Source organism: Pinus tabuliformis, chromosome 8 (assembly GCF_031772625.1).
Source record: "Pinus tabuliformis cultivar Carrire ecotype Pingquan chromosome 8, CPIR1, whole genome shotgun sequence".
Lineage (NCBI taxonomy): Eukaryota > Viridiplantae > Streptophyta > Pinopsida > Pinales > Pinaceae > Pinus > Pinus tabuliformis.
In genome coordinates, this window is record NC_142294.1 from 723,456,647 (window position 1) to 723,483,362 (window position 26,716).

Here is a 26,716-nt window from a genome sequence, read left to right on the forward strand (position 1 = left end):
GTCTCACTTTGTATGTAGATGATATGCCATTATTTGGTAATAGTAGGGATAGAATTCATGATTTGAAGTCTCAGCTTTTCGTGCAATTTTGTCATGTCCCCATTTTTATTCTTCTTCATAGTACAGCCAGGGTGGATTTCTAGGACAAGGGATGGCCAAGTCAGTGGAGCAGGTTTATGTCATCAAGGGTCCCGATGGAGTTTTGAGGAGTTTTTATGGGATTTGATGGCATTCGCTTGGCATATTCCATCACTAGCACAGTTTGCCTTTCTTTCTGTTGTGTTCCGGCAACTTTCAAAAATCAGCGTTATTGTTGGGCATATGCCATAACTTAATTAATTATGCTCGAGGTGGCATTCCGGAGAGATTAATTGATGGAACACCTCAGTGTAATAGCTCATTGGGACCGGAACGAGAAGATCTACATGATGGAACTTTTGGATGGGAGTTTCGGTAACCGAGGAGACATGATGGCCAATTTACCCTTTCCCTGCATTAAAAAGGATATTTTATTAAAATAAAAGAGGGAAAAGTGCTTCATGATTAAAATAATAATAAAATAGAATATTCTAAAGGGATCCATCAGATCTATAAAAGAGGAGGAGGAGGCCATTGGAAGACATATTGGATTTGATATTGTTTCTTGTATGAGAGGTTGGGAACTCAGTTCTCTACTCTATTGGTAGCCCCAGGATGGAAACCTAAAAATTTAGTGAGATTGGGCAAGTACCCATCTCCCCATGGTGAATTCATCCAAAATTCACAGGAGAGCTCAGCAGTACAGTTCAGTTCAGTTTGGAGGGCCAGCATAGCAGTGCAGCAGATTATCTTGGAGGCCAGCTTTTCATCTCAACTCTTTTGGTTGTATGTGCATGTAACCCCAGTTTATATATTATGAATAAAGCTGAGATTATTTCTGCTCCTTATTGTTATTTATAGTTCTATGGTGTTGAATTTTACATGGAAATCTTCTGTTTATGAATGAAAGTTTTGTCTGAAGAAATTTTGAGTTAAAATATCGAGGAAACCCAAAATTTTTGCATTTGGGACATTACAGTGATATCAAAGCATCGAGCTTGGCTCAACCTGTGGGTTCGGGATTTTTAGTTGCAGCTATTATAATTCGAGGGCTTTTAGGTTATTTGCAGTGATTCTGCGAAGTATAAAACTCTTGCTTGATTATCTCGACAATTTGGGAGAAATTTTCTCGGCCATCCCACAAAAAGTTCTATTACCAAGGATCAGAGAAGTTCTGTCGAATTTGTCTCACTTAAACGATGAGTTGATAGAAGTCGTCAGTCAAAATTTGTCAAAGCTTAAAGGGCCCATTGTTAAATTGCAGGGTGGTGAAAATTTTATTTGAGAGCCGTGAAAATACTTTGGAAGCCACGGGTCAAAGTTGATATTGTTGTGCCTATGCCCAGGATCTGAAGCGTACTTGGTGCTTGGGTGCGGCAATTGTGAAGATCAAACACTGTTCATTCTTGCTATGCAGCAAATTGGTCAATTGCAAGGGCCGAGAGCAAATGTGAAAGGGACAGCGGTCGACTCATTTCGTGGATACGTAGACCATTCTCATCAGCGTAAAATTCAAAGCGCATATCACTCATTCGGAAGATCGTCGAGTGGGTAGTGATGTAGTTCGAGCAGATTTTATAGCTCAGAATCTCAACCGACGGAGTTAAATTAGATGGAAGCCCGATTTTGAATTATATGCAGGGCCGGTATTTTTATTAACGCAGTCACACAAATTTTGTGTTATCACAAGCCAGTCGGATGGCCAGTTCGTGAGCCAGGGTCATCCTCGGGTGATAGGAATCTGACTGTCGAGCCCGCAAATTTATTTTGAGAAAATCAGTCAAGTAGACTTGTGAGGTTAAAGCCACCATTGTCTCGTTCGTGAAGTGTATGTGCCTGGCTGAAGAGAATCGTGCATTCGTCGAGTGGCTTACACTGATCGGGAGGGCGATATCAAGGGGGCGACTACTCTCGGCAACTCACTACATGACAGAGGGGCATTTATCGATCGGGTGAATGTGATTGAGCCACAGGCTGTCGTCCGGTCATGGTGCAATTATCAGAAACATTGCTCACGGTGCGCATGAAGAAAGGGGCCCTATACACATGAAGAGCGTGTGATCTGTTGCGCCGTCATTTGCATGTGGAAGCTTGAAGCGGTTAACGCATGCGGCCGAGTCAGTTTCGTACCTATAGCAACACATTCAGGGAGACCAAGATTGGTTTCAGAGTATCTTCAAATCAAGACTACCATCATCTGCAGAAGTCCACGGAAATGGAAGCATAAATGATGTCGTTTGTATTACTTCGGTAGAGGACAGGGATTTTGGTGATCAGAACGACTACGTGAAGAATCTCGGGGAGACAGTGTATTAGTAAAAATCGTCCAGTCGGTAAGAGCCGCATACCAGTGCAGGGGCCGATTGAATTAATAAGCTCGTGCCTAATGACTTGGCGTATTTATGGTCCGCAGGGTGTGCCTCTGCCCACATATATTTGGCGTTCATTTTGCCAATTCTTTTTGCCACGAATTCTTCGACCGGAGAACGAGTCATAACCGAATATTTCTTGTGCATTGGCGGTGCATTTTATAAGTCAAATCATGAGGTATTGTCAATGGTTCGATATCCCTAGCTTATAAAGTCAAATTATTGCAATTTTGGAAGGGTCGAATATTTGCAATCGATTCCAGATTTAAAAATTAATACAGTGTGAGTTGCAGCGGACTGTTGATCTCCATCTCGGTCTTTTGAAAATGGGAGAATTTATGGTGTCTCTGACACTTGTTTCTCAGGAAAATCAAATAATTTTGTTGCCTGTAGCTCACTGTTCAATTCTAGAAAGTTGTTTAGTCATTTCCTATCAGAAGAGAGGACGTATGCCATTACTAGCTGTATCATTGGGCTGAAATCACCTCATCGATAACTAGTTAAATGGAAAGGCACTGCTAAAAGCACCTGGGAGCTGGTCCACGTCTTAAAGAATGCCTTGCAGACTTGAATATCAGGTTCCTTAATATTGTGTCACTATTGTTTTTCAATTAATGCAATAACTACACGCTAGTTTTAAATGTCCAATTGCTGCCAATATATCATTGTACTTGCTGCTTGTGACAGAGGATAGGTTGAGAGGTTTGTCGTTGGCTATGTACTGCTAGGGTTTAGAGGGAAAAGAGACTATAATTATTAGCCTTGTATTGTTGTGGGATCTAAGAGATAGTACAAAAACAGGGACCTCATTAAGTGAACCCTGTAATGTTTATATGTTGCTGAACAGATCATTGTGTCAAAACACATCTAAGACTCATGTCAAGTATGCTACTAGTAAATATGAGAGGTCGATAGTCAGCTGGTCATTATTGTATAGTGTTGTTATGTTGTCAATCTAAGTCTTGTATAAGTCAGCTTGACATATTTTTCATCATTGAGCAAAACATGGATCAAACTTTTACACAATCCCTTAATAAACTAGCAGCAGAAATCAGCAGACCCTTCTCAAAGGGACTCTATGCCAGCCTTCTGAAAGAACAACCAAGAGATGTGCAGGAGGAGCAGGAAATAGGACACAAGATTTTCACACTTGGGACAAATTTAAAACACATGAGGGTCACATGGAAAATTCTCTTCAAACTTGAAGAACTAGATGCCCTCCTTTCCAAAGTGAGTCAATTAAAAGGGAAGAAATTAGTTTGGGCTCTAAAACCAGCGATGCTTGCTCTCATACAACACAAGTTCTTGGAGAAACCTTTTGAAGGGGTTAGACTTCCAATTGTATCTTGTCTCAGTAGCATCATGAGACTAACCGCACCTACCATTCCTTAAAATGATGAAGTTATGAGGAGAGTTTTTAGATTGATAATAGAAACTTTCCGAGACTTGGACAACAGTGCAGGCTCTACCTTCAAAAAGAAGCTTGAGATTTTAGGAGTTATGGCCATGACTAGGACTTACGAAGTCATGTTTGATCTAGAGTGTGATGGTTTGATCTTGCAGATGTTCCAATGCTTCTTCAGCATTAGGAAACATCATCATGACACAGTCATAACACACATGCAGTCCATCTTATCATCATATATGAGAGATCGTGATGCCATTTGCCGGGAGTTGCAGTTCCCACTGTTGTCTGTTTGGAGGAGAGAGCAGTTGGTTTCACCTGTTGCTTATGAACTAGCCGAGAGGTTGGTTGAGCAGAACATTGGATTGTTCAGAAGATAGTTGACCAAGGAGGAGTTGATCAGGTTTGGGGGATCATGTAGCAAGAATGCGATGAGGAGGAAGGGACTTTGCTTTGTCTGCAAAGGACCTTGGGGACCTAACCACTCATGCTTGAGTAACGTTGAGGAGATGGCAGAGGTAGAACAAAACGGGATTCCTTCTGACTTTCAGGGTGAGGACTCTTCTTTGGACGAGTCCATGGGTTCACACGATGATATCTCTAAGGAGCACGAGCAGTGATGTGAAGTTGATGTCAATAGCCCAAATGTGCATCCATGTGTGTTAGAGAAGTATGACGAGCAATTGATTGTTCCTAGGAGGGAAGGAGATCCGGGAGCAAATGAGCGACTGATGATTCAGCATAAAGAGCACATAGAGGAGCATGAGTCATGTCGAGTCGTTGACAGTAGACCAAATTCATATGATGAGCAGTCAGTGGGTCTTATGAGAGACATTTAGGATGATGAATCAACAATGGTGATTCAGCATGAGCAGCACATGGTGGATCATGAGTCAGCTGAGGAGGATGATGTGCGTAGTATGCATGGTGAGCCTTCTAGGGAGGGCAGTTGGAGGTTCATATTGAACCCGTGAGATGGAGGACGAGCAACCACCCTTGGGGTCAGTTGTTGATGAGGAGCAGACAGATGTGCAGGTAGCCTCCAGAGAGGTAGTATTTGCAGACACTTGTTCTCGGGAGATGTTGGAGATTGACAGGGTAGTCTTGCACGAGGCTAGTATATGGCAGGAGTTGTTGGAGTTGGCAGTGCATCCATCTTCAAGTCTACCCATTAATGAGGTGCAAACCGATGTAGTGGCAGCTAGCAAAGTTGCAACATTTTCAGGCAGAAGCCCTCTCCAGGAGTACATAGACGGGGCTTGCAGCAGAGTTTGCACACTTTTTCCCATTAGAGGGAGAGAGGTAGGATTTCTTGGACATGTTTTAATTGCCCAGGTAGAGCATCAGGAGTTGAGCATGGACCAGTTTCAACCTAGCAGACGTATCCCTTGCACAGGTGTCCATGCATTGGATTGGCGAGAGATCATGAGCTGGTATCCTTTTGATGGAGTATCATTTTTAGTCAAGAGCATTGTATTGCAGGAGCCCTCAAAGGTGAGGGATATCACATGCTTCAGTTGGCATCAGGATGTAAGCCGGCCACTCATCAATATCTCAGTGCAGCATCAGTATGGTGAGATTGACCTTGGGGTATGCCAAGGATTGGATTGGAGAGAGGTGATGAGCTAGTACACAGTTGGTAGGGCAGCATTCACAGCCGGAGCTATAGCACAACAGGAGCCATGTAGCATTAACGCTCCTTCTTGGTGGCATTGGGATCCAGGTGGATCTACTGGCAGCAGGTTGAGTCAGAGATGGACATGGGATCCAGGTATTGGAGGATCCAGTCATGTTTTGATAGCTTGGAGACGTGACGTGGACCAATGGTTCGTATGGGATCCGGGCATTGGGTCTCAGTGGCATTGGGCCACCAAATTGGTCCACAGATTTGGATTGCTTGAGGGCAAGCAATCTTGGGGCGGGAGGACTGTCATGTCCCCATTTTTATTCTTCTTCATAGTACAGCCAGGGTGGATTTCCAGGACAAGGGATGGCCAAGTCAGTGGAGCAGGTTTATGTCATCAGGGGTCCCGATGGAGTTTTGAGGAGTTTTTATGGGATTTGATGGCATTCGCTTGGCATATTCCATCATCAGCACAGTTTGCCTTTCGTTCCGTTGCATTCCGACAACTTTCAAAAATCAACATTATTATTGGGCATAACTTAATTAATTATGCTCGAGGTGGCATTCCGGGGAGATTAATTGATGGAACACCTCAGTGTAATAGCTCGTTGGAACCAGAACGAGAAGATCTACATGATGGGACTTTTGGATGGGAGTTTCGATAACCTAAGGAGACATGGTGGCCAATTTACCCTTTTCCCGCATTAGAAAGAATATTTTAATTAAAATAAAAGAGGGAAAAGTGCTCCATGATTAAAATAATAATAAAATAGAAGATTCTAGAGGGGTCCATCAAATCTATAAAAGAGGAGGAGGAGGCCATTGGAGGAAATCTTGAATTTGATATTGTTTCTTATATGAGAGGTTGAGAACTCGGTTCTCTACTCCATTGGTAGCCCCAGGACGGAAACCCTCAGGTGATTTAGTGAGATTGGGCAAGTACCCATCTCCCCTTGGTGAATTCTTCCAGAAGTCACAGGAGAGCTCAGCAATACAGTTCGGTTTAGTTTGGAGGGCCAGCATAGAAGTGCAGTGGATTATCTTGGAGGCCAGCTTTTCATCTCAGCTCTTTTTGTTGTATGTGCATGTAACCCCAGTTTATACATTATGAATAAAGTTGGTATTATTTCTACTCCTTATTGTTATTTACAGTTCTATGATGTTGAATTTTACAAGGAAATCTTCTGTTTATGAATGAAGGTTTTGTCTGAAGAAATTTTGAGTTAAAATATAGAGGAAACCCAAATTTTTTGCATCTGGCACATTACAAATTTGATAGGAAGGACTTGAGGGTTGCAAACTTTAAGAATGGAGATTAGGAAAGATAGAGCAAAAAAAAGCTTTAATTGAAGATAAGTAAGTAAACTCTATGCTGCAACATTTTCATATGGCAAATTGCAAGGCGTTGAGTGTTTTGATTTTTGTGGGAACTAAACTTTTAGTTGAGCAGTGTCTTACAACACCCACAGATATGGAGGATATGACTTCTATTCCTTATGCTAGTGCAATTAATAGTTTGATGTATGCTATGGTTTGTACTAGACCAGACATTGCCCAAGAAGTGGGAGTCATAAGTCCATTCATGGTTAATCCTGGACAAGAACATTAGGCTGCAATGAAGAAGGTCTTCAGGTATTTGTGAGCTACTTATAAAAATTCCATTTGCTATCATAGTGATGTATTAGGGGATCCACACTTAGTGGATATATAGAGTTATGTGGATTTTGAATTGGCAAGGAATGTATATAAAAGGAAATCTACAAGCACATATGTGTTTCTATTGTTTGGTGGGCAATAAGTTGGATGAGCAAGCAATAAGTTGTGGTTTCTTTGTCCACTACAGAGGCAAAGTATGTGGAGGCTACTCATCCCTATAAGGAGGTTGTTTGGATTATGGAACTATGTTTAGATGTAGGGCTACGTTAGAAAGCCATTACAATTCAATGTGATAGTAATAGTTCCATTTTTCCAGCTAAAAATCAGACCTTTCATGCAAAGAAAAAGCATATTGATATCCAGAACCGCAGTGCCATTTGTCTAACTAAAAATCCGACCTTTCATGCAAAGACAAAGCATATTGATATCCAGTACTATTCTGTTTGAGACCTGGTAGAGGACGGAAAGGTGATATTTAAGGAAGTTGACATTTTACTAAATATTGCAAATGCTGTGAGGCTATGGGCCTCATGGCCCCTAGTAGTTAACTCATAGTTTGATGCCTTCGCCCTTGGACTCTTGCAAGGTATATGACATGTGGGAGAGTGTTGGGAAAAGTGTGCCATACAACTTGTCGTTGTATAAGAGTAGTTATCTCAATAAATGCTTAGCAAAATCCAGGAATAAATGTTGAGAATGACAGGTAATAAATACCAACTAGTAGCAGGTAATGAATGTTTAGCAGTGGTAGGCAATTAAAGCTAAGTAGCAACAATTGGCCAATTTATTGTTGGTGGTTTCCAACACGTCGAGTTAGAAAACCATAAATGGTTGATGCTTTCATTAAGCTTATTTATTGAGTGCTTGGCTAGGAGGTATTCTGAGCTATTATGAGCCTCTTAACTAACCGTTATGCTGTTGAAATTTCTCCAAAACCTTTATGCTACTAAATACTTCTATGTAGAGCACAGTGACTCTGTGATGTATTGTAACCATATTTTAGTTGTTGAATAATACATTGGGTCACAATGTTGCACAAAGCGGGGACGTTTTTTGGAAGCGGGGACACGGAAGCGTCATTTCCCAAAATTCTAGGAATTGAAGCGTCTCGGAAGCGTCTACTATATATATATATATATATATATTCAAAAAAAACATCCCAAATACCAAATTAGTTGTCGAAGACATGAAAACATGCATATTTTTACATAAATCAAGATAGATATGGCATCCATGATTCCATTGTACATCAATGATTAATTATTTGAGCATCAACCATCTAGATTCTAGCAATTACAAACATACATCAAATTTTTAAGCATATCATAAAACATAAAACGTTTAGAAGATAAAATCATCAAACATTCAAGTAACTTATCTAGCAAGTGAGCAACTGTCAACGTTAGTCGTGTCCAAAATTCAAATAATAATGTTTACAAAATGGGCCACTTGGCCACCACCAAGACTGAAGTACACACTGAAATAGGAAGAGTAAAACAAAAAAGTTCAAATTCACAACAAGAGTCTACAAGTCTAATCTATGACAAAAGTAGTAAACTGTGAATATATCTACTAATATCCTCCTCCTTCCACCACAAACAGGGCATGAGCCTCCACGTGGTGGCAATGAAGAAGATGGTGGGCTTTGGAAGTTGTGGCAGTGACTATGGAACTGATGAAGATGAAACCCCTGTTGTTGGTGTTGAAGAATGAAACCTGTGAATCAAGGGACCGGGTGGGGGTGGCATCTCAACTCGATCATCATCATCATAGATAAGAGCATCCTCCAATTGCTCTAATCGTGACACTCCATCCTCCAAATTGGGCTCCTCTGGATTTATGTCCCAAACCTTAAGGTTTTTATTAGTCTTTGCATCCTCACAGTAATGGGACAACAATCGCAAGTTGTAGTGAACATAAACCAAGCTCTCTGCCCGATCTAAATTTAACCTATTCCTTTTAACACTATGGATTAAAAAATAAGAGCTCCAACACCTCTCTGCAGAAGAAGTGTTTACCACTTGTGATAGCACCCACAATGCTAAAGTTTGTAGAACTGGAGTAGCACCTCCATGCATGTTCCACCACTCATGAAACGAAAAAATCTCTCGATCTCTAATTGCATGCATGCTCCCAAATGGACCAGCGATAAGTGTATAGTTGCTCAAATGTTTTCGTACCATGGCAGCCTCCTCTTCATCAGGGATTAATTTATCCAATGCTTTCATATAACCAGATACAACCTCTGGATCTAGGTGTGGTTTTGAAAGTCATGATGGATGATAGTATTTAGGTGTCAGAACATATGCTAAGGCATGCAATGGAACGTTTAGCATATCCCATTGTTTTTTCACCTCTACACGAATATAATTATACAAGGTGATATCTCTAGGCTCAACAATGTCTTTAATCTGCCCCAACATGCTATCCATTTGCTCATACACCTCCCCAATTATTGGTCAATCTGAATCTGCAAACTTGATCATGTAATAAATTGGTTTGGTGAATTGCAAAACATATTTAATCTGTGACCAAAAGTAATTGTCAAGAATAGTGTCCTTGGCTACATTAGCACCATCTCTATCAGTGTTAATTTCCTCCCATGATTCAGAGGTCACCATATTAGTTAAAGCTTGTCTCACCTTCACTAGCCGCCTAAAGGTGAGGTAATAACTTTCAAATCTTGTTTTTGCAAGTTTAAGAAACTGCAACTTGGAGTAAGTGCTATAAAATTAGTTTACACTTGTATGCCCTATGATAAATTTAATGAGTTGCTTCCCTCTCGCGTAAAGCTCATTAATCCATCCACATTCTTTATGCTTCACAATATCATGCATTAAAAGGTTCAATGTGTGCACCAAGCACCCAAACCAAAAGATGTGTGGATGTGTAGGCTCAATAATTTTCATTGTTTCCTTGCAATTTGTTGCATTATCAGTGATCACTTGAACCACATTATTAAGACCAACATCTTCGATTGATTGCAATAGGAGATCTACAATGTTTTGGGTAGTTTCACTGGCAGAGGAGTCCTGAGATGTAATAAACTATGCACCACTAGCAGAAACACCAAGAACATTTATCAAATGTTGGTTTCTAACATTTGTCCACCCATCTGATACAATGGATACCCCACAATCCACCCACTCATTTGTAAAACGTGTCAAAGCTCTTTGAACCTTTGCTTTTTCTCTTTCTAATAACATTGTTCTAGCTTTCTCATAGTTGGGGCTCTTGTATCCTTTTGGGGCTTCATTGATGGCCTTAACCATATCATGCCAATAGGGAGAGCGAAACACATTGAATGGTACACCGCAAGCACAAAGAAACTGGACTATCTTTCCATCCACATCATCCCTCCCAGCAACATTCAAGAAATCCCCTATTGTTCTTCTACTTCCAGAGGTTGCAGAAGTACCATGAGGAGATGAGCTACCAAATCTAGAGGTTGCACTTGATTCAAAATGAGTTTTTTGTTTCTTGTTTTTTGTTGTGCAGCCTCCTCTATTTGGATGTATTTTCTTATTTGTTAAGCTGAAACCTTTGGGCAAATTGCTATACCGAGGGCACCCTTTTTGTCATCCCTATCCAAAACCCTGTTGATTTATGGTAGCATCAAATGTGCTCTAAGTCTCAAAATTTGCAGGGAGGCTTAGACACATGCATTCTCCAATACCCATAAATCGTTTTGGGAAATTTCACCCAGAGACAGTTTTATTTAAATGATTAATTATTTTTAATGGGACCCTAAGTCTAACTTAGGAAATTAAAATAATTAAAGGGTATTAATCTAAACTGTGGGTGTAACTTCCAGAAGAAGACAAGGATCAAGCCAAAATGATCTAAGCCATTGATTAGAAGTTAATCTGGGTCATTGGTTGTCCAACAGAAAGATATAAGAAGAGGCTTGAGGGGCACTTGGAGAACACACCGAATAGAGTTCATAAGATCGAATTTCTGAAGCAAAGCAGTGCTGGACAGAAATTCAAAGTGAGCTTTTGCAGCGAGGGGCAGGGATAGTTCCGGTTGGAGATTTCTCCTGATCCGGGAATACTCAGCATAGGAGGCAAAGAGAGATCTGGGAGAGGCAGCGCAAAGCTAGAAAATGCTGACGCAAGGCCACCCTGCGGCAGCGCAGAGCCAGAAAAGGCCGATGCAGGGCCACGCTGAGGCAACATAAGCTGACGCAGGGCCACGCTGAGGCACCACAAAAGCCTTGAGGGAGTACGAAATTTGTTAGAGGGTTCTATTTATGTAGCTAAAAGCCAGGGTGTGAGACCGGGAGAGCAAAAGTCAGAATCTCAAAGGTAATTCGATCAGTCGGGAAGAGTGACGCAGACCCAAGACAGTGTGACGTAGACACAGTGCAGAGGCAGCCAGGGGTTATTCATTCAAGGGTTGGATTAGCTAGGATTTCCGGTGATAGTGTGAGGTAATCTCACTAATCTCTCTGTCAGTGATATTCTATGTAACTGGATTGTCGGAAAGGCATTCAAAGATTGTATTCAGAAATTACTACTGCATAATAAATTAATAATAAAACCCTCAGAGTTGTTGCACCAATTTTCCCGCATTGGGTTTTTCCGGGGACATTGGTCCAAACACAACGGTGTCACTTGTGTGTGTTATTTCTTTCTTGCTCAAATTCTTGTTTCCGCATATTATTTAAAGTTGTGAAGGCTGCAATTGTATTTACTTCGATATTTACTGTAGAACACAGTAAATAACTTGCATGGATTAACCAGTAGGAGAAGTAATATCAGTTTGTTGCAGTAGTGATTCGGGGATTCTCGAATTTTCACATGGTATCAGAGCACAGATGAAACAAGAGAACAATGTTGAAAGAGCCCAATGCTGAAGGGGGAAGGGGCAGAGGCAGCAATTCGAATCCCCAGAGGGTTTGCATAGTTAGGCCAAGAGGGCAAGATTTTCATGGTAAATCTCTCTCTGAGTGAGTCGACAAAGAGGTAAGACTTCCAAATTGAAGTTTGCCAGTGTCAGAGGGAGCAGCACAGTAGCTTCCACAAAGAGGCAGTTGTCTGGTGGGATGCAGTTTTCTGCAAGCAGTTGTTGGGCAGAAAGACGTCAGAAGGAAGAAGAGAGACACTTGAGGGAATTCTTCCTCAGAGGACTTCTAGCCAAGGAGTCTAAGTTCTCACTTGCTGAGCAACAGCGGAGAGGGGAAGATCTACAAGCTCCAGCAAGGAGTGCGTAGGCTAGTCTAATGTTGCGCAGAGGAGAGAGGAGGCTATTTGACCTTCTTCTTTTTTGGCAGTGATGGCAGCCAGTGGACTGAGAGATCAAGATAGGTTGGATGGGGCATCCAACTATGTGATCTAGAAGGCAAAGATGTCATGCCTTCTGGATGAGCATTTTCTCAAAGTCTACGTCGACAGTGATCCTCGACAGAGTAAAGGATCATATAGTCTGTCGCATTGCTGGCAGAAACACTGCCATGGAGATGTGGGATGCATTGTCAACGTTGTATCAAGGATCTTCCGAGTAGCAGAAGATGTACTTGGAGCAAAAGATGAGGTCTATGTAGATGCAGAAGGGGGAACGCATTGATTCGTTGCTTGCAAAGCTTCAAGAGACCCGAGATGAGTTGGCAACTGTGGGGTCAACACCTCAAAGTTCCAAGATGGTAAGACTGGCCCTAAATTCAGTATCTGAGCAGTGGCAAGTCTTTGTCCAAAGTATCCTAGACAGGGCGACTTTGCCAAATTGGGATGAGATGTGGGCAGTTCTTAAGCAAGAGGAGTTGAGGAGAGACTTGGTCAAGTGCAAACTTGACAGAAGCAGCAACAGTGGGTCGAAGCCCAAGGAAGAGGAAGAGAATGCAGCCCTCACATCCAAGGGGCAGTAGGAGCAACGAAGGAAGAAGAAAGATGTTTTGAAGATCAAATGATTCAGGTGTGGTGAACTCAGTCACTACGCAACATAGTGTCCTCTCAGGAACAAGGACAAAGATGAGAAGCACGATCCTAAGGTTGCAGCCGCAAACATCGAGGAGGATGAGTTCGCCATGACAGCCCAGGGATTTACAGGAAGGAGGTGGGGAGATTTAGAGTTGTAGTTCGAAAAAGCTACAGATGGGCAAGATCCTTGAGGAGCCCACCTCATGGATCAATTCCTTGCTACGGGAGCCCGGATCAATAGTAGCAGGATGGACCAGTGTCAATTGGTGTAGAGGAGTGTCGGAATGACAGTTGCAGTGGCTAGGAGCGCCAGAGACTAAGCAGCGCAGAGCTAGAGTTGGCAACAGTGCAGATGGCACAAAGCAAAGTCAGCAACAGCGCACAGGCTTCAGAGGGTCAACGTAGAGACTAGCAACAGTGAGAACTCCAGTAACAAGATGCATCATATTGAACACTAGTTCAGTAATTTGGGATGTTTTTCCGTTGTGATGCAGTGGCAGCAGCAGTTGGAGAAGGCCGCGATGCAGACGCAGAGTTGGCAGTGGCAGGGCCAACAGCAGCGTGGATGCAAAATTGAGAGGGAGTTGCAGTACGGATGCAGTGTTGACAGTGGCAAGGTCAGCAGTAGTACAGATGCAGCATTTGCGCATTGGTTGGTGGACAGGATGTCAGACATCAGCAGTGCAGAAGGAGATGTTACAAAATAGAGTGATGCTTAAGCAGGTTGCATCGCTAGAGCACATTCCTCGCTAAGAGGGAGTGATGATTTTTGGCAGCATCGGATTGCTCTAAGTCTCAAAAGTTGCAAGGAGGCTTAGACACATGCATTCTCCAATACCCAAAAATCATTTTGGGAAATTCCACCAGGAGACAGTGTTATTAAAATAATTAATTATTTTTAATGGGACCCTAAGTCTAAACGTAGGAAATTAAAATAATTAAAGGGTATTACTCTAAACTGTGGGTGTAACTTCTAGAAGAAGACGAGGATCAAGCCAAAATGATCTAAGCCATTGATTAGAAGTTAATCTGGGTCGTTGGTTGTCCAACAGAAAGATATAAGAAGAGGCTTGAGGGCACTTGGAGAACACACCGAATAGAGTTCAGAAGATCGAATTTCTGAAGCAGAGCAGCTGCCGGAGAGAAATTTGAAGTGAGCTTTTGCAGTGAGGGGCAGGGATAGTTCCGGTTGGAGATTTCTCCTGATCCGGGAATACTCAGCAGAGGAGGCAAAGAGAGATCCAAGAGAGGCAGCGCAAAGCCAGAAAAGGCTGACACAAGGCCACGCAGAGGGGTGTGAGACCGGGAGAGCAGAAGTCAGAATCTCAGAGGCAAATCAATTAGCCAAGAAGAGTGACACAGATCCTAGACAGTGTGACGCTGGGCTGACGCAAATGCAGCCAGGGTTGTTCATTCAAGGGCTGGACCAGCCAGGACTTCCAATGATAGTGTGAGGTAATCTCACAAATCTCTCTGTCAGTGATATTCTCTGTAACTGGATTGTCGAGCAAGCATTCAGAGATTGTATTCAAAAATTACTACTACATAATAATAAAACCCTCAGAATTGTTGCACCGGTTTTTCTGGGGACATTGGTCCAAAAACAACGGTGTCACTTGTGTGTGTTATTTCTTTCTTGCACGGATTCTTGTTTCCGCTATTATTTAAAGTTGTGAAGGCTGCAGTTGTATTTACTTCGATATTTACGATAGAACACAATAAATAAATTGCATGGATTAACAAGTAGGAGAAGTAATATCAGTTTGCTGCAGTAGTGATTCGGGGATTCTTGAATTTTCACAAACCCCACAAAGATGTCTCCTCACATGGGTATATGAACCACTATATGGTTTTCCTCCATGATAACCATGAGGGCACAAAAACTTGTAGCTTCCACCACCTTTTCCCCCTTCAAGTTTGGTCACATAATTCCACAAGGGTGTCAATGCAGCTTTCCCCTCTAGCATTTCAGTGTTCTCTTCATCCCCTTCCTCTTCAAACCCTTCCTCCTCATCATACATTGGGTCACTCATATGGGGACCACTATCCTCTTGTTCTTCTTCCCTTCTATTCCTACTCCCCCTTGCCATCATGAAAACCAAAAGTGGAATGATACATAGAAGCCAAAAGAACACCATTTTGGAATATGAATATAAATGGACAACTTGCAATGAAATGAGCAAGAAGAAAGAATGGGAAAGAGTAGGAGAGGGAGGAGAAAAAATACAAACAACAATGACAGAAAAATGAGGGAATTTGGGGTTTTTGCACGCACTTCTTTAGCTCTTGTAGATGGAAGCCTTTCTTTACTCCTCCAAGCTCCTCTTCCTTCACTGCTCCTAGCTCCTCCTCCTTCACTCCTCCAAGCTCTCTTCAAGCCTCTCTTCTCCAAGCTCTCTTCTCCTCTCTTCTCCAAGCTCTCCAAAAATACAAGAGTGAGGAAATGAGAGGGGGAAATGAGCTTTATCCCCATCTATCATTTCCCTAACTCAACCTAAACCCACCCCCAACTCAAGTTAAACAAAAATAAAATAAAATAAAATTGTTTTTTTTTTGGGTCGGCCATGCGGAACTACCCGTCGGGCATCGGATCCGCTCGGGATCCATATAGATCCGTGCCCGATCTGCCGCGAATCTGAGGTGGATCTGATGCCAAAAATCTGGAACCGCGGATCAGGCCGAAACACTTCCGAAATTCTAGGAACCGTTATTTTCAATCCGATCAACAGATCCAGCAGCAGATCCCCCATGGATCCGTACGGGGTCAATGTTGATTGACGTTGACAATGGCAGAGAAGGAACCAACCCACAGTTGCTAACACTGCAAGATACGGAACCGGAGTTACTACAGCGACACATAAATAGAATCCAGTCTATGAACTCTTATTAACCACTACTTGATTCTGATTTTATAGATACATAGATCCCGATAAGATGGAGGGGGAACAGACACTCTTGTGCTACGCGGATCCTGGTTTAGATCCGGGGGGCGTTTCGTGCAACACTGATTGGGTCTGTTTTGGAGCATGGAGTTTTTCTCCCGAAAGGGTTTTCCCCGGGAAATCATCGTGCAATGGTTTGTTGTTTCTTTCAATTGTTTTCTGACATATCATCTGCAACTGTTTGTTTAAAGTTTTCACAAATTCTTCTCTCATTGATTACTATAGGAAGTGTATTCCACACCTCTACTTCCTTTCAAAGGTGACTTACTTCAAAAACATATATTAATAATTAAAGACACAGTCATTTGTTGGCTATTGGTAGAAAAGTAGAAGAAGAAGACCGAGATGTCATCACTTTGAAGAGTTTCCCAGCATTATGATAATTTTGTTGAAACATAAGTGTCACATTAGAATCCACTAACATGTTTGAGTAATTAGAAAAAAATTGCTTGAAAAGCCAAATATAAAAAGCAATTTGGCAGTGCATGGATCTTCAGATATGGGTCTTGCAGTAAGGGCAAGGGCAAGTTTGGCAAACTTTAAATAAGAACAAATCCAGAACAGTAAAAGAGTGTTTTATTGTGGCAAACTACGCCATATAAGCGAAGCATGTAAAAATCAGTGTGGGATGAGCAACACAATCAGGGGCCTCAATCCGGAAAGAATTAGTAAAATTTGGGCCTGATGAAGAAGAATTTTATGCATTTGTGACAAGAAACAAAGGGACAAAAGATGGTAAGTATGATGATTGGTATATCGATTTAAAAACTTCTAGAGATTTCACTAAAAAAAAACAGTTCAATTACTTTGTACTATGTAGAAGACAAAACATAATCTCAGTCTGCGGTATTTGGTGATGAAATGGAGTACTTCGTTGAAGAAAAGGCGTTGTCCAAATCAAAATCAAATGTAAAACATTGCCATTTCATGCATGTTTTCCATGTCCTTAGTTTCGAGAAAAATTACCTTTTGTGAGTCAAATTACAAAGCATATCCCACACTTGGATGTCACTTTCCAGGGTGAAAAAAGATTTCTAATGGATCTAGGAACAAGACCAACAAAATTACTGCCACTGGTGTGGAGGAACAGGGCCTATGCAAGTTAGTGGACAAAGAAGAAGCCAAAGCACATGCTTCATAGCCAACATTGGACAAAATAACAATGCCCTTTGTTATCAAATGACACATGTATGGTTTTTAGATAGAGGAGGAATGACCTGTATCTAAAAACTATCCTCACCTGTATGGATTCATTATTTAACAACATGTATGGTTGTTTGAATTTCCATATCTTCCTCTATTGACGAAACGAAACATGGTGTTTGGTCAACCAGGGATTTAAGAGCAGAGGGAAGATGTGTGTGAAGCTTGCCTTGCAAGAAAGCAACATCGGTCAGCATGAGATCATAAGTGGAATTAGATATTGGAGGTTATTCAAGTTACATAATGTATGTCCCTTCTCTCATCCATGTAATAGAACATTACACCATGGAATAATATCATCCACGTACATTTTCTCTAATATGCTTGCCTTATCTTCCTGCATGTTTTGTGTGCTTTTTAACAATTATGTATCATTTGAGGCAATGCAAGCTATTTTTTGAGAACGCGAGATGAAAATAGGTCCCAGGATACGGAAACGATTCACTACAGTGGCTAGACTGTGCATTGATGATTATGTACATGATAAACTCCATTTATCTGCCAATGAAGAAAATGCCAAAAAAGCAAGGAAGCAGGTGTACGGAAGCATGGGTATATTACAGGTAGTATCAAAGAAGTTGTTAATCTCTGTCATCTTTGTCACCAGGTTTGAATTCAAATTCAGATTTATCAAAGCACAAATAAGGCAAATATTTTGAAGACCTTAAAAATAACTCAGGACAAAGAAAGCCATAAAAATGGCAATACATTAATTTAGATTTTGTGGTTGACCATCTAAAAGGGTACTGTTACATAAAAGCTAAAAGAGATAATACCTAGTCTACGATAAAAATAAGATATAAAACAATCATAAACGAACACAAACCTAGATAACCAACACTGAAATTATTGAATATTTTTAATAAAACAAAGATATGCCTGTATATTTAAAAAAGTTCAATCCTGTAAATATTGTTCGCTTAGAGTTCGAAATACATGAGAGGACAAGAGGAGACAATAAAGGCCAGTCATGGAACTTACGTGAATTAGGCAAATAGATTGATAACACATTGAGAGCATGTGTTCACTTCATACACCTACAATATCATAACCCTAAAAGAATTTACTTAATTCACTGACCTAAAGTCTATATTATCCTAAAGCAGCATAATATCAAATTCAAATGGATGAGCCAACGATAATATTCGCTCAATGTTTTAGAAGTTCGAACCGGTCGAGGATCAGAAGACTCGGAACATAATCGGCCAATGACTCAGTTTATGAACTAGTTCACGAAAACACATATAACATATTAAAGTTTTAATAAAATAAAAACAAGTAAAAAAATTGAGGGTTTGAACCGGTTGAACTGGCCAATCAAACAGTTTACAACCCAGTTCAGAGTCCCCTAGGGTTGAACCAATCGAACAGGCTGGTTCCGGTTCTGGTTTAGCCAGTTTTTAGAACAATGTATTTAAGAGCATATTTTATATTAGGAAATAACTTTACATCCATACAATTAACAATCATTGGAATACTATTGTAGTTATTACATTCATAAATCAAGTTAACTAACAAATCAGTTACAAACTTCAGCATAAATCTGCAAAATAGTTCTAGAGAGTCGAATCAACATTTAAGTGTTCTGTGCACTGACTTGTTTTGTGTGTTGTGCACTGACTTGTTTTGTGTGTAGAGATGAAAAAGCAAATGTGTGCATCAACTCATATGTGCAAAACAATTTCTTGATTCAATCATTTAAATCTCAACAAGGAGTTCAATTCTGTGGACAGTTTCAACTCCATCAGATTATATTGCAATTCCCCATTAAAATAATCAAATTTGATAGTTTCAACACTGTTGAAAGAGAGTTCGGATTATCCACAGTAATATTTATAATTTGTTGAAGTTTCAACATGGTCAGTTTGCTACATTACATGAGCATAATATCACCATTTCGGCTATGAAATACTCACTGTATACTGTAGCAACACTCCTCCCAGCACTTCTTTGGGCATTGCCAATGCACCTTGCAAATCCTTGAAGGAAAGTGTCATGCCCATTCCTGCAGGAAGGAAAACAACAATGTGACACTTCTATTTGCGTTACTTCAATAACTAGATATGGTGATCAGAGTCCAGACTTATTAAATTTTTAGAATAAGTAATTCTAAATAGTTTAAATAATAATAATAATCTAATTTTAAGGTTAGAGTTTAACAAGACACCAAATTGATGCATGAAATTTTTTGTGAGATAATGATGACGACTTAATTTATAGAGGTGTAAATACCCTACTACTTTTAAATTTGAACCTATTATTTTAACCATTAAACTCACTCAACTAAAATGACCCAGATAGGCTTAATATATAGTAGATCATTGCTACCTCACAAGACCAGGAAAAAATCAAATCATCATATATATATGTATGATAAAATAAAATAAAATGCCTCAATGGAAAATGAACTTTCACAGGTTTGACAATAACAAAGACACCTTCCCACTTATAATACATTCTCCAAAAAAACCTATCAAATGCCTACCAAGACATTCCAAGGTAGCATCTTAACACTATATGCATCCATAACTAGCTCAATCTTTGATTGACTAAGTGGAAGGCCTACATTAACACACATTCCTGCGCAAGAAAATATGCCCCTATCAATGTAATCCATACTTCACAAGAACTATCAACATTCAGAATGAATGTTAGTTCTAACTAGACTGACTACTAATAACACCAGTTCTATTTTTTATTTTTTGAGATATCACTCTGAAGCTTGGCCCTCTCTGTTATGACCATGGTTTGAAACTTCCATATTGACTAAATACAATCCTTACATAGAATTAATATATATGCAGTAAACATACTAAGTTCATGCTGATCTGATCGTATGCGATATGATGAAACCCTTCACATTCAGCATACTCACAAAATGCAATAAGAGTCCCATCCTAAAATGGCACTGATCAGATGTTCATTTCATGTGGCAAAAAAAGTTTTAACAAATTAAACGTTAATGAAATTCCCAACAAGGCATTAGTTCACAGGCAAGTGGACTGAGTGTTAAACCAACTGCCAAGGTTACATTCTTGTTGTGGTGTACACCGGCTATATGGCTTGAGTTTCAAAGGAATTAGGCCTAATTCAGTGGTTTAATAAATACTCCACACTTTGCAACTAGGTCTAAAAAAATCCACTATTCACCATGCAGCGATAATAACAATAGTATTATATGATAGACCTAGCATTGTGACGGTAAGTCCAGCAATTTGCCAGTTGCCTCGAATCCAGAGAAAGGCTGACGGCCGAAACAATCCTGCAAGGCAAGCCAATGCAATCCACACAGGAAACGCCGTTGTAAGAACGTCTCCCACCTGTCGAAGCCATTTCATCCACTCTTCCTCGTTCGCAACGTCAGAGACCGCTGGTATCTCTTGATTTGAACAACCAACATGCCCGAATGCCCCAAAGGGCAGCTTCCGATACCTAGATGGTTGAAAAGAGGATATAGCAGCCGTTTGCAGAAAAGCATCGAAATTGTTAAGCGAGCGGGAAATTTTTGGGCTCCTCAGCTTCAGAGAATGCACAGAACGCGAGACGAAGATTGAATCTGTCATCGGAGACCTTAATGAACATGGGATTAAGGCTTTGTGTAAATCATACGAAGAAAGAGGGGATGAAAAGCAGATTCCAGTCATGGCCTCCAATGAACCTAAGGAATCGATCAGACGAATGGAAGATGTGGGTAGCTAGATGAAAGAATACTGTAAATATTTTCCTGTAGCCAGTAAAGAATGCGAGGGTCGGAAGATATTCTTGGCATGAAGCCAAATAAACATACAGTGGTCACCGTGATCGAAAGTCATAACGCCATGATAACCGAATTGAAGTATTTAGTAGCAATTTTCCAGAGTATGCAAAGATCGTGCGACAGTAAGAATAGTGCTCTCCAAATTTTTTGAGAAGAGGATGCTGCTACTAGCCAGTGGTTTTAGCTATGTTTTTTTCAATTCAATTATTTTCTTATTCAAATTGATTTCTTATTCAAATGGATGAGGGTTAGTTTTAGCTTTTTGCAATTCAATTATTTTCTTATTCAAATTGATGATGCGCTGGCCCAACCTTCCAAGAATCCTCTCAGTGAAAATACAGTCCCAAAAAACCGATACTAATATATTTTTGTAAGTTTCTTTGATGTCTTTGAATGCATCACATTCCAAAATGAAATGTTTCTCCGATTCACACCCGTTCTTCCCAAGCTTCTTTGGGCCTTTTCCATCGTCCTGTGTCACACCGAAACTGATGTCCTCCACGGAATGCTAGCTCCAATGTACTCTTTTTGTTGGAGATCACACTTAGGGTTGAATTCTTCAATATAACACTTCTTCTTCCTATCCAACTCTTTTCCCCATATCCATTTACAAAACTTCTCCGTAACAAAATTCTTTAGCTCCTTGCTATTTGTGGGACAGGGATTGAGGTAGATATTCCACTTTTGTATCCATGTGTAGTTTTGTCTCATCCATGTTTTCTTTTCTTTTACTCATGCCTTCATTAAAGATAACATTAGGCCATCTACCTATTCTCATTTGCTCAATTCTTTTTAGATATCATATGAGTAGCACCGTAGCAATTACTTGGATGGGAGTTGCACCTTTTCCCTCAACATTATCTCATAAGGTACCAAACTTTTTATTTTGAACTTGCTCATGATCAAGCATTTTGGATTTTCTCAATTTGTTTCCATTTTGAGCCGGGGGTGCTAGTAGCCCACAATTCACACCCATATAGCATCACTCGACAAACTGAAGTCCAAAAAGCACTTTAATCGTTTTCCAATCCCATAACTTTGCCTCTCTACCTCTGTTTTGAAGAGCATAGAATGTTTTCCACCCTCCTAAAATTTTCTTCTTTCTATGGTTCTTCCAACTAAGTTTGTTGTTGAAATCAATCCCGAGGTACTTGTACTCATTTACTTTTTCAAGAATGTTGTCTTCAAAGAAGAACGTATGCTGAAACTGCTTCCTTTTATTAGATAAAATCATTATTTTGGTCTTGCTAGTATTGACTTGCATCACCATTGCTCTACAAAAATGTTCAAGGGCATATAGGTGCATCTACAAACCATGGGTCGATTTAGAAATCAATATAAGATTATCAGCATATAAAAGAAGCTTTATCACAAACTCCCCCAACCGAACACCATCTCCACCTTTCCACCTTGCATATTTAGCCACTCTTCCAATTTATCAATAAATAAATCAAAAAAAGTAGGGGATAGAGGGAAACCTTGCTTGACTCCAATGTCACTTCTAAAGCTTTCTGAAATACCCGTTGAGGTTCTAATTTTGACTTTCACCTCTTCATAAAGTCTATGGACAACAACTCTATAATGCGAAGGAATTTCAAATTCTTCCATTCTACACCACAACTTATCTCTAAGGACTCTGTCAAATGCCTTTTTGAACTCAACAAAGCAGCGAAATACTTCTTCTTTGTCCCCCAAAACCTTTTCAATAATGTGTCTCAACGTGATACCATGATCCATTGTAGAATTGTTCGGCCTAAAACCCTTGTGTCCTTTTGCCCTCTTTTTTTTTACCTCTGTCCTCTCACTGATTCTATTTTCTACCATGCTACTAAAAAGATTTGCAAACAAAGGATTGATCATAATGGTTCTATAATTGGAAGGATTATTAAAGCATAAGAGAGTTCCCTTAGTTGGCAGACGAGTAACGAGCACTTGATTAGGACTTCTTGTCTTTTGGATTGAATTTGATAAATTTTAGGAGTTAGTTTTTTCCGTTCGTTTATTTCTTTATAAATACTTAATATATTAAGTTTAATTTGTTGGATATAGTCTTGGTGTTAGCACCCAAATTACTTATTCATTGTATTTTAAATATGATGAATAAATGAGATTTTAGAGATTAAAAAAAGCCTATAGGACCACAACCACAAGTTTTCATGTTTTTTGCTTTTTTCAATTCAGCGTTTTTGGATTTAACAATCCCCTTGCCTAAAAGACAACACTAACAAACCCTTACTAACATATAAATTTTAATGTATTTAGAGATATAGTAGAGATGTTGTAATGTAATGTTTAACATTTTGACTAAATCAAATTAAATAAAACTAAAAATTAAATTAAATTTAAAAAATAAAATTAATTAAAAAGATTAATGTAATGTAAACATTTTAACTTATTCAAAATAAAATAAAAATAAAGATGACCTATGGTATTCATGTGGAATATGGCCTATTTAAATGTGAAATTAAACGAGCCTAGATCCATCTTAACTTCATATCTACCAAGCATGCAGAGGGATCAAATCTCTTTTCATTGGAAAATAGGTTTGCATATCAAAATATTTGATCCCTCGATCTAGAATTAAGATGGATCTAGGCTAGTGAATAAGTACATTGAATAATATGAAATACTTAAATTTTGCATATTATTATCTTTGCATTGGATTTTTGGTCAAACCACATTAATTTGGCTTCGACTAAAAACTTAATGCAATATTTCTATAGTTTAACATTGGAAATTGAAGTTTATTATTTTTAAAAAATAATTTAATTTATTTATTTGCAATTTCATTAGCTATGAAATTGAAAATGTTATTGTTCATTGCTTAGGAATCTGTGTTATTCATTTAAAGCATTTATGTTGACTGGGCATTGATGTTGGTTGTCAGAGTGATATGCTCCTTGGTACATTCGATTTCGTTGTTGCGATTTTCAATTGTTATTGATGTTTCATGGCACAAGTTCATGTTATTTCGCTGGAATTGCACGAAAGGATATTCCACGATTATATTGTATCGCATAATAAGTTGATTGCTTGAAATTTAATTGTCTAGTACCAATAAATAAATTGTATGGTTGCCGCTAATTTTATTTGCAGTGAACTATTTTAACTTTTTAGTGGTAATATTAAATGTAATATTTTAAGTAATATTATTTAATGTAATATATTTTAAAATATAGTAATATTATTTACTGTAATATATTTTAAGATATATTTATTTTTTCAAAGGAATCTAGCCATATAATTTCAAGCAAGAATGCAATTTTTTGTTGTTTAAAATACAATTTTAAATACATAAATGGATTCAGGGTGTGAAAAACTTATGGAACACTCAAATTCTACATATTAAACAACTTAATATCAAGTAATGGGAAAACAAATTTGGTTTATTAGATTTTAATTTATTTTATTTTAAATCTTTATTATATTTAAGAAAAGTATTTTATTATTTATTTTATAAATAATATTTTCTTAATTTTTTAAGTTAAGTAAATTTTTCTCCCGATCGGGATGAGGAAGAGGGCAGGTGAGGATGGCAGGAGCGATCATGATAAGAGAAGGACAGACGGACGTGACTGTAGGGATGAGGCTACCCTTCCAACAAAAGCAATGAGTAATCGGCCAGCTCTCGTTTCAAGTAACCGGAGTGGGGAAGGTGGATTGCAGATGATTAGCAAAAGTGGCGGCGGTAATGGCAAAGAGAGAAGGACGGCGAAGGGGTATTATATGAAGGTGGTAGAGAGTAAAGGAAAGGGTAGTTCAGACAGATTGAAGGAGGAGCGGAACGTGGCGCAGCTAGGAAGCATCATCAAGGTGGTCTGCGGTCTCGGGAGAAGGTAGGCGAGAGGATGGCACGGCCAGGTCGTGGAAGAGGTCGCAGTAGTAGAGGCCGTCCAAGGCAAGGAAACCCGGGTGGTAGGCCAATGGAAGAACCAGGAAACCAACGTAGAGGGAGATGGTCCACCCTGTCAGTGGTGCAGGAGGCGGCTCGTGCTTACCAGGAAGGAACAGACGAGGACATCCGTCGTATCATCCAAAATATGGAATCCAGTGTGTTAGAGGAACAGTCGGAATCAGAGACAGAAGAATGGGCAGCAATGGTTAGTGACCCAGGAAACACGAGGGGAAGGCTGACACTCTACAGGCAATCTTTGCATATTTACTGGGTCCTAAAAAGCCTATTGGCAAAGGCACTGGAACAGGTAGCAAAGGAAATGGCGGATATTGCCAATGGGCTGCCAGACCTGCAGAAGGAAATGAAAAATTTCCAAGTCATTATGATCAATCAGAACAATAAACTGGAGGAGATGTCTCAAATTCTGTCCAGGATGGTAGGCTCGCACCCGAGCCAGGAGGAACATATGGATATCCCCATGGATATGGACTAGAATACTGGAACCAGAAAGGCATGATTCACTTGTGGCTATGCTGTGGGCTTTTTGATCTTCTCCTATTTACAGTTTTATGCAAAATAGTAGCTTGATAGGTAGTTTTAGTTGTATAGTGCATATAGCCAGTATGGAAAGACTTGTCAAATTTTGCTTTTGGAATGCTTATAGCAAACTCAGGTGGCCAACAGACCTGGTTTCCCTTCGGGGCAGGTTGAGGCCACCAAAACAATGTATCTGGTCTCTTTGTTTAGCATAAATAGAAAAGAATGGTACTACCTCCACTTACAAAAAAAAAGTTAAGTAAATTTTTAAAATAAATATTATTATTATTATCCAATTTTAAGGTTACCGCCAAGCCAGACACCAAATTGGTGTATAAGAGCTCCTTGTTTGTAGGACAAGGGACCCACCTCCGAGTAGCGATTTGACTGCTAAGTCTACGAAGGCATACATACTCTACCACCTTTGGTTTTGAACCTGTGACCTCTTATGAGGAAAGACATGCTCTTAAACATTAGGTCCACTCAAGTTGTATTTAATCCATCAAACCAGTGGTTGACCAATCATATTTTTTTTAAATTGTACAAATATTAATTATGGATTGAAACTTATGGTTTCAATTCAACTTACAATTTCAATCCTTGCCTTAAGATATATTTTACAACTACATTTAGAAAACATAGTAACTAATTATTTTAATATATAGTAATAGTGATTAGATAGTTTCACTATTTTTTTTTACTAAGCCCCAGAGACAAGCTACTATGTAGCACTTATTTTATTAAAAGTTATAATTTAAAAAACAACATTTTATTTCATGTAAAATTGGTAGTTAAATTTTACATATTAAATGATTCATGTAAAATTGATAATTAAATTCTACATATTATATATGGTTACAAACATATTTTATTTCATGATTGATAATTAAATTATACATATTATATGGTTGCAAAAGAATGGTTACATTACCTTATTCCAGGTGAAATTGAATGAAAAATATGCTAACCGAAAGGTACAATTGAATTAAGCAATTATTAGACTACACAAATAATAATGCATAACTTTGACACTGTGGGTTTAATCGTTTATATATATATATATATATTACAAGGTTTGTTGAGCTTTAACTTTGAGGTTCGAATTTTGGCGAATCTTAAAAAAAAATTGAGGTTTGGCGAACCTCATCAAACTTTATAGCCATTGACCAAGTCCATAGGTCAAAACACATAACCTCATGTCACAACTCAAACTTGTAATTTATCCTTGCAGTTTCCATGCCAATCATAACATTTTTTATGTTTATATATATATATATAGACGAACCTAATGGCAAACCTCATCCAAACCTCATCAAAAAATTTGAACTCAAA

The 26,716-nt window shown here is 39.3% G+C and overlaps 1 protein-coding gene across 1 annotated transcript in view; it reads right to left on the reverse strand.

The window, feature by feature from the left end:
- Positions 1-21,127, reverse strand: part of LOC149237630 (Sodium Bile acid symporter family) — a 57,134-nt gene extending 36,007 nt beyond the window's left edge. Inside the window, exons 1-2 of the mRNA XM_089372725.1 lie at positions 20,383-21,127; positions 19,112-19,200 (exon numbers count right to left, since the gene is read on the reverse strand). Of these exons, the coding sequence (XP_089228851.1) occupies positions 19,112-19,200; positions 20,383-20,839 (546 nt within the window). The 5' untranslated portion in view covers positions 20,840-21,127. The remainder of the gene's footprint in view (positions 1-19,111; positions 19,201-20,382) is intronic.
- Between the last annotated feature and the right edge of the window lie 5,589 nt (positions 21,128-26,716).